Genomic DNA, 8563 nt, shown 5'->3' on the forward strand with positions numbered 1-8563 from the left:
TGTGTCAAATTGTTGGCTATTTCTTCCTACCTAGCAGATTGTGATGACATTATGCAATAATTTGTTGGGATTTTTGCTTAAAGCATGGGGGTTCTATTAACAAGATGTATATATATACATGTATCTGTGGAGTCTAGTGGTTGAAAAGAACTACTTCAACCTCACTTCCCATATGAGGGAGGAAGAAAAGAATTACTATGTAACAGACACTACACTGTGTCTTCTTCTCCAGGGATTGTTGACTGTATGCAAAGATGCTGCTTGAATTAAGATCTCTCTGAATCCCAACTATGGGGTGTAGATGGTGATGGTGATGTTGGTTCCCATTTGGGTTTTCTCCTCGTGAATTTCTTGAAATTCCCTCCAGGAGTGGTTGCTGTCAACAATCAATCAAAATTAGATGGGGTTGTTGATGGCAACGATTTTTTTCATGAGAATCAAAACCATAAATTTTTTGAACTCGTACGTGAATATGGGGAGCTGGGAGAGGAGGGAGGGGTGGGGGAAGCCATGGAAGAGGGGCGGATGACGGTGATGGCTCGGCTGATGTGAATCTCATTGGGGGCCTCCGGGATCTCCAAGGACGGCGGCGGCGGCCTGGCGGTGGCGCTGTACTTGCGGAGCCTGCCGAGGCCGGAATCGGGGGCGGGGCCGGCCAGTGTGTCATCCCAAAGCTTGTGAAGAAATCCCATGGTTGAATGATGAATATTAATGGAGATAGATTGATTGAATACTAGTTAGTAATTTTGTAACAACCGAAAAGAGGTGATGGAACTCTTATTGTATCTATCTACAGTACAACCTACGTACGTACGAGGAGGAGAAGAATGGATAGAACCACCAACCAGATATACGACTGTTACAGAGTGAATCACAAAAGGATACAAGAAAGAAGAAGAAGAAGAAGAAGAAAAGCTATGGCTTTTCACGTATGGATGCTTTTATAGATTTTTCCACAAAATCAGACAGCTGAAAAATAGGAACTTTTTTGTGAGGCACAGGTTGTTCTATTCTGTTCGATCATCCCATAAAATCCTCTCTTCCTTCAATGGAAATGAAGGAACACAACAATTGATATAAAAGGATCACAAACATAACAAAATCTCGAAATTATTTCCATTGATCATCATCATCACTTTCACTTAATTATCTCCGGGAATGCGAGTGGCTTCTTCGACTATTCTTTCTCCGGCTACTACTGCTACTGCTACTGCTCTCCCCTGTCCCCATACAGAATCCTTCGAAATGGGATCCGGCGGCATCGCCTGCAAAAGTCATCTCCGAGGAGTTTCTTTTGTTGTTGTTGTTGTTGTCGTCTCCGTTGTTGTAAGAAGTCGACGTTGAGCACATAGACGACTCAAAGGCCTCAACGTCGCCCCTGAACATCTCATCGAAAAGCTCCTGCAATTCTTCAAATGTCTCATTTCTGTTTTCCTGCAACCATAAGACCACACTCTTGATGAATGGATATATATTAAATTTCTGGTGGAGGACCACATTACATTGACAAGAATAAAAGGGTCCCTCCTAAAAAAAAACATAAAAGAAATACTACTATTTATGCATTCAAGAAACAGTGTTTTTATGTCTCTAGAAAATGACAAACAAGAAGAGGAACATCAAAGAAACTCACATTGGATTTAGCTTGGCTCATCATTGTTGCCATCTCATTCAAGAATTCACCCATCCCCTGCATATATACATACACATTTCTCAACAAAATAAAACAGGGAATATCCATATTTTCTGTTGGGACCACATTCCTTTGAAATGTCTACTACTTATATATCTTCCACCATTAAAATCAAGCTCCAAATCTAGTAGATATCAATGAAATGTGGCAATTAATCAAGAAACACAGAGCTGGCTGTAAAGGGACCTTACATTTTCATCGGCATCGTCGTTGCTGTCGTAGACTCCTACATCGTACAAAAATCTTTTGTTGGCATCCGAAAGCACTAGGAGCAACCAAATCCCATTAGTAACTTCAACTCCCCCCCCAAATACATATATGTATCATCATCATCATTGATCATCCATTCATTTCAATCTAATAGTAATAAATTGCATTCTCAATCATCATCAACACTGTATGATTCACCACACATGAATTATATATCTATATATATGCAGATCACCAGAATAGGCTTGCTGAATAGCTTGGAATTTCCGGGTTGCCTCTTGGACGTAGTTTGGATTCCCAGAAGCAGAGAAACGATCAGGGTGCCATTCCTACACACAGAACAAATTTATAGAAGAAGAAGAAGATCATTTCTAAAATAAATGATCAACTATCAATAGACTAACATACTAACATTTAATTTTAACAACATAAAGAGAAAAGGAACTATATTTTGAAGTGCTGACCATTACAAGCCTCTTGTAGGCATTCTTGAGCTCTGCAGCTGTGCAATCTTTCTTCAACCCCAAAACGGCGTAAAAATCATTGCTTCTATCTGCCATTCCTCACTCTCGATATATAGATATATATGTATAAGCTCAAAGATTCAATCTTGTCGGCTTTTTTTGTTTGTAACTGACTGTGTGATTGTAGTGACACCAAACCCTTCTCAAGAAACGCAAGGCCAATTCTTTTTCTTTGGGAAATGAATAAATGCTAAAAGATTGCTGCAAGACGAAACCTTATCATTCCTTTTTTTTTTGGGGGGGTTGGGTTGAGATAGAGATCAGCTCACTCTCTGGTCAGAAGTCTCCAGAAACAGGTTTAAATTAAGCTACACGTTGGGCTTGCCTTCTTATAGTGAAAGGATGGAAATTGATTTTAAAATAATTGAGAAAAGAATATGTATATTTTGTTGCTGTTGTTGTTGTTATTGCAATAAAGAAATTAAATCAGAAAAGGGAGGGAGGGGGGTTGAGTATGAACGGTTGGGATTGGAGGTTGAGGTGGGATATTTGTGATGGGGTCTGTCTCCAGAAGGTTCTCTTAAATATTCAGTGTGTATCAAAGTTTCAAGTTTCAACCCAACCTCTCATGTGTATATATATTATATTGTGATTGTGATTGTGATTCATTTGTATATATATGTTTGTATTGAGTGTGTTGAGATTAGATGCTGCCTTGTGATTTGTGATGGAGGAAGGACTGGCTGAGGGCAGGGGACAGACAGCCTAGGATATCATATCATATCATATAATAATAATAATAATAATAATAATAATTTATATTAAAGCTAATACATACAACATACAAAAACAATAATAATAGTCTTAACATTTTATGTCTGAAGAGTAGAGAAGCGCGCACACACACAGTGAATCTAGTAACACTACTTAATTAAATTATGAAAAGGGGAGCTTATTTTAAATTAAATGAGCTTTGATTTGAAACATGGGAGAAATGTTTCTTTATTCAAACCATCCAATTTTTCTTGTCTGATTATATATAAAATAAAATAAAATTAAAAAAAAAATCTAAATCTGGTTCTGGTTCTGGGAAAGGAGAAGGAGAGGAGCTTTCATATAATATATCTCTACTTTTGCTGGAATTTCTTCAATCTTTGTTTGATTTTATTTTATTTCAAAGAATATCACATCGCCATCACCATCTTCGTCGCCGTCGCCATCACCATCACCATCACCATCACCATCGCCCCTGTTATTATTAATAAAAATATTAGTATTATTACAAAAATTTACAAAATTACAATCAAGGAAAAGGCGACTTAATTGGCCAAAAAAAATAAAATATCGTCAGACCAGAGAGAGAGAGAGAGTGTTTTTGTGTCTCAAAATCAACATCAAAATCAAAATCAGATCGTGCAACAGCAACAGGAGGAGGAGGAGCTGTAGGTAACATTTGGGATCAACAAAAATCTCACCTAAAGACTGGATGACTGATTTTGATTTGATTGGGCAGGGTAGGGTAGGGTAGGGTAGGGTAGTGGTCCCTCCGCTTCAAGCTCATCTCAGTGGTCCACCGAGAAAGCCCACGTGATATTCAGGTACTTAGTGCTTGCAATCACGTGCCCCCCGACGCCACATGGGGGTGCCCATGTCTCCTACTACACTCTACACAATCATAATCATTAGTTTGAAATTGAAATTGTTGTTGGATCATCTATCTATCTATCTATCTATCTATCTTCTCCTTTCCACATCATTTCTACTATTGATATATAATTAATTAATTTGTCGATACATGTCTCTTGATGTCAAATATTTCCATGTAAATTATCGTTCACGTATATATGGATATGATGATGGCATCCTTATTTCTATAATTGGAACTCAAAATATCACTAAATCCGATCCCACCAGGAGAAAGGGAGGGAGATGACATTTATTCATTTATTTTTTAAAATAATATCAAAATCAATAAATCAATTTTGCACTAAACCCTGAACCTTCTACAAATTAGGCCAGTAGAATAAGGGTGTGTTTGTTTGAAGGATTTCCACTATTCATCCAATTTTTTCCCCCCAAAAACATCAAATCAAACACCTATTTTTTATTTTTTATATTATACTAAAAATCAATTTTACATTCAAAACATCACATCAAATCCTATTTATATCACATCATACAACTATTCAAATTCAAAATTTTTACTATTCAAATCCCAATCCAAAATCCAAACCCCCAAACAAACACACCCTAAATAAATATAAACAGTATGTTTAGGGTTTAGGACATTTTTTAATAGAACCATTCTTTATAAATATTATTAAAAAATACAAATATATATACACCCATATTAATATAATATATATCATCAACTACAAATACTCCGCAGGGATAAAATCCCGGCGAAACTTAATATCATGCGAGAGAGCATTTATTCTTAATTTTTAAAATTGGTGGTTGTGGTTGTGAATGGGCCTTCTTCCCTGATCTTTGATTTGTGGTGTTGCTGAGGAGAAGTTCGCAAGGATGGAAAAAATATTATATATATATGATTGTCTATTATTTGTAGACCCTACCTAGCTAGCTACTAGATCAATTCACATTCAACTAGGATGATGATTATGATTATGACAATTATATATATATATAGTATATTTTTGTATATCTGGTGGCATATGTCTATATTATAATTATTGTGATATATTCTAGTGTTAGGTTATATACTATATTTATATCAGTTGAGGGAGGGAGTATATTTAATAGGACATTTGTCCCTATACCATAGGCATTCAGTTTTATAATTAGGCTAAGCACAATAACATTCCATCAATTGTATATAGAACATAAAACCTTTCTTTCTTGTTTTTTATTTTAAAATTGCACTTTCAACAAAATGACATTTCATATATAAATGATTCACATTTAATGCTTGCTAATAATGAAACTCCCAAAGTATCAAAGATCAAATAGTGTTATCAAACAACAATTTATTTAGTAATTGAAGCAAACCATCCCAACAATATAATCTTCAGCAGCTCAAAAAAGTCACTAACTGATTTCGATATCACAAATCATTATACCTCCGATTGCCACTGTGCATTCAGTTATCAGTTAGAACAAGTGTGTTCAATGTTTGATTCTTTCTTGTTTCACTCTGACCTATTTAGCTTTGTGCTCTCAGAGCTTTTATCCAGTCAACCTCCACTCGAAAATCTCCGGGACCTGACCAAGAACCAGGAACTCCGCCTTGTGCATTGACTGCTAGAGACATACCAACGATCCGAGATGGATTCATCTCGAGTTGAGCATCTATTACATTGCCTCTCCATGTTGGCAGATATCGAGCAAGAGGAATCTGATGAATACAGAAAGATGGTTGCTGCAATTAAATGCTAATCAAATTGAAATTCGAAACCATCATTACTAGTTGGCTCAGTCTTACTGCAATTTAGTGCAGCAAAAGTTAATCAGTAGCTATAAACCCATAAAATTCACCGGCAATATCATTTTTTTTTCCAGCAATAAGCTAAGGTTCCACGGAAACATTATGCAGTCAATAAACATCAACACAGCTGTTCCCCATCAGAAACATGGTTCGGCATAAGCTCCAGACGAAGTTGATCAATTTGTTTAAATTGTTTAATGGCATTAAATTATCTAAATTATATGTAATAAAAGGTTTTCTGTCTCTGTGTGTGTGTGTGAGAGAGAGAGAGAGAGAGAGAAAGAGCTTGCCTTTGCAATATACCAGTTGTCCTTCGGCACAAACACAAATGCCTGCCATGAGTTATCTTCCTGTTGTCCAGGAGAGTTCACCCAATTCTCTGTGTAGATCTGCATCAAAGAGATTGAAAATGGCATTGTCATCTACTGCCTTTATGCAAGTATGATATTCTGCCATAAATTGAAAGCGCAGGATCACTAGGAACTTCAAAACACTTGAGCACCATAGCACACTTTTTAATGATCATGGACAGGAACAAGGTTCAATTACTCACAGTAGATATGTAACATCTCCCATCTCCTTTCAGTTTTAGGGCTAATGTGTCGTATGATTCCAAATCAATGAACCCATCAAACTGCAATATCAGTGAACAGTTAAATGAATAGGAATTGAACCAAATGCACTCAATATATCATACATATTCAAAAGAATGAAAATGTGTTTATTGACCTACTTTCAATTCCCCTTGATCTCTACACATTTGCCTATATTAGGAGAAGATGCTTTACCCTTTTAGTTCTCATTCCACAGAAGCCACTTCTACTCATATTCCATTTTGAACCTTCATCGACATCCAAAGAAAGGTTGCCAGAGAATATACCTATGACGTATACAAAACTTTTAGCAAATTTAACTTTTCAAAGTACATGAAACAAACTACTACTTGATGCAGGCAGGCAATTACAAGAGTGATTTGATGGGTAAATTACGAGGTGAATTGAGTTATGATACCTTATCATAGAATAAACGATACATTAAAACAATAGCAAGGCCGGGTTATCATTTTACATATCAATTACAAAACAAAGTTCCCTGCTATTCAGATTAAATGATCTTGAATGATGTAATTACAAATTCTTCAGATATTTCCCAGCATTCTCTTCTGAACCATATTACTATAAATTGAAATAGTGAATCAATGTGTAGCTTGAGAAAGAGGAGATTCTACCGACCGGTACTATTTGATCCATCAGAGGACTCTTTTATCTCCAGAGATGCTGATGACAAACCTGAGACAAGATCCGAAATTTTAATTACTCATTTAAATTACAAGAAAACAAAATTACTTCTGGGCATAAATAATGCTCACATATAAATAGCCATTCAGCTGTAATTACTTCAATAACAGGTTAAAGAAACAGAAACATAATGTTTCTTTAAAGATATCAATATCAACAAACAATCATACCACAGAAGTTCGAAGTAATGTAATGTATTCATATATTCTGAAAAGCCACAGAGAACATGAAGAACCAAAGGATTTTATTAGTTGGTGGAACAAACATGAAGAATGATACCTCCATATTCAGAATCGGAGTATAGATGCCACCGATTCAGCTCCTCTTTTGAATCAAATTTGAAGATGTATCTTTCGCTGGGAGGAACCAAGTCCTCAAGATTCCAAGTCAGCGCTGCAAAAGAAACCAATTAAACAACATATTCCATTGGCATTTGAGCTTCAAAATAATATACAGTGTCCGATTTCCTCATTTTGTTTTCATTGCTCATTGGCATATGCATTCCTACAAAGAAAACTATCCTACAAAACTCATCGTAGTCAATTTTCTCTACTGGGAGAAATGACGAAGAGAGCATTGCACTTTTCTAGTGGGAGTTTTCATATTGTTTGGAAGATTTTATTCTTTAGACTACATGGGGGTCACAAAGGCAATTAGCATTTATATCTATATCAACACATATATATATATATAATATGCATATGAATGTACAACAGGCGAACAGCAGGTGGGGTTGGACAACATATGGAACTGAAGACTGAATGACCTTAAACCCTAGGTTATCGCGTCGCCTGGCCACATTAAATTTCTTTTAACATCAATATACCAAACCTAAGAAAGGCCGAGGTCAATCTCGATCATAAACACGAACTACACAAGTTTTGAAATCTTGCGCTTGCAGAGAAGTAAATCAGTAATTTGAAAACCCACCAAGAAGAAGAAAAGCAGACAATTTTACAAATTAAAGATCATATAGAAACTTTAGAAAATAAATAATTAAACAATTTAACACGCACAAAGAAGCAACAGTCGATCGAAACAGACGACGAAAAGAGGGCAAGATTTGATGGATGATGAAGTGGAGATAGATTTAGATAGAAAAGGGAAAACTTAAAAGACCTTTTTTGGTGGCATTGAGAGAAGCTTGCAACAAGGAGCGGAACCTGGACATCCTGAACAGTGTTTAGGGAGAAGAGCTGAAAGCAACAATAGGTAGATAAATTCATCCATTGTGGAATTCGATGTAACATCATTAAGGTAAAGGAAGGAAAAAAACCTGCAATGGGTAGAGAAGAGAAGGGATGAAGATGAATCCAGGCTAACCGATATTTGTTCACCGCGCACTGTGGACTCCGATGTCCTAAACGACGACGTATGAACCAGAAAAGTATTACGTTAGCATTTCTTATGCCTGCCTTGATTATTTCCCAAAAATTTTGTAATATATTGAAAG

The 8563-nt window shown here is 36.2% G+C and overlaps 3 protein-coding genes across 3 annotated transcripts; all 3 read right to left on the reverse strand.

Moving 5' to 3' along the window:
- Positions 1-122: 122 nt before the first annotated feature.
- Positions 123-786, reverse strand: LOC127254691 (dormancy-associated protein homolog 4-like). Its single transcript, XM_051279934.1, has 2 exons — positions 467-786; positions 123-376 (listed from the first exon to the last, which is right to left on the reverse strand). Exons 1-2 carry the CDS (start codon positions 690-692, stop codon positions 267-269), a joined length of 336 nt encoding a protein of 111 aa, XP_051135891.1. The 5' UTR covers positions 693-786; the 3' UTR covers positions 123-266.
- Positions 787-918: 132 nt separating this feature from the next.
- On the reverse strand, positions 919-2965 carry LOC127254690 (uncharacterized). Its single transcript, XM_051279933.1, has 5 exons — positions 2368-2965; positions 2139-2232; positions 1885-1958; positions 1634-1690; positions 919-1434 (listed from the first exon to the last, which is right to left on the reverse strand). The coding sequence occupies exons 1-5, from the start codon at positions 2461-2463 to the stop codon at positions 1147-1149; spliced, it is 609 nt and encodes a 202-aa protein (XP_051135890.1). The 5' UTR covers positions 2464-2965; the 3' UTR covers positions 919-1146.
- A 2298-nt stretch (positions 2966-5263) lies between these two features.
- Positions 5264-8506, reverse strand: LOC127254689 (probable complex I intermediate-associated protein 30). The gene is made up of 8 exons (XM_051279932.1): positions 8387-8506; positions 8230-8306; positions 7390-7503; positions 7045-7101; positions 6601-6692; positions 6366-6446; positions 6103-6201; positions 5264-5722 (listed from the first exon to the last, which is right to left on the reverse strand). The coding sequence occupies exons 2-8, from the start codon at positions 8279-8281 to the stop codon at positions 5531-5533; spliced, it is 687 nt and encodes a 228-aa protein (XP_051135889.1). The 5' UTR covers positions 8282-8306; positions 8387-8506; the 3' UTR covers positions 5264-5530.
- Positions 8507-8563: the final 57 nt, after the last annotated feature.

The sequence above is a fragment of the Andrographis paniculata genome, unplaced genomic scaffold (genome assembly GCF_009805555.1).
Source record: "Andrographis paniculata isolate CXL003 unplaced genomic scaffold, ASM980555v1 Contig52END, whole genome shotgun sequence".
Taxonomy (NCBI): Eukaryota; Viridiplantae; Streptophyta; class Magnoliopsida; order Lamiales; family Acanthaceae; genus Andrographis; species Andrographis paniculata.

Bases quoted from the DNA above. Each gene is read 5' to 3' on its own strand.
- LOC127254691 (XM_051279934.1), bottom strand. From the start codon at position 692: ATGGGATTTCTTCACAAGCTTTGGGATGACACACTGGCCGGCCCCGCC. The intron at 377-466 runs GTACGAGTTCAA...GATTGTTGACAG, and splicing joins TCCCAGCTCCCCATATTCAC to CAACCACTCCTGGAGGGAAT.
- LOC127254690 (XM_051279933.1), bottom strand. From the start codon at position 2,463: ATGGCAGATAGAAGCAATGATTTTTACGCCGTTTTGGGGTTGAAGAAA. The intron at 2,233-2,367 runs GTCAGCACTTCA...TTCTGTGTGTAG, and splicing joins CCTACAAGAGGCTTGTAATG to GAATGGCACCCTGATCGTTT. The intron at 1,959-2,138 runs GTGATCTGCATA...GGTTGCTCCTAG, and splicing joins TATTCAGCAAGCCTATTCTG to TGCTTTCGGATGCCAACAAA.
- LOC127254689 (XM_051279932.1), bottom strand. From the start codon at position 8,281: ATGTCCAGGTTCCGCTCCTTGTTGCAAGCTTCTCTCAATGCCACCAAA. The intron at 6,693-7,044 runs GTCGGTAGAATC...TATACGTCATAG, and splicing joins TGATGGATCAAATAGTACCG to GTATATTCTCTGGCAACCTT. The intron at 6,202-6,365 runs GTGAGTAATTGA...TCTTTGATGCAG, and splicing joins GGAGATGTTACATATCTACT to ATCTACACAGAGAATTGGGT.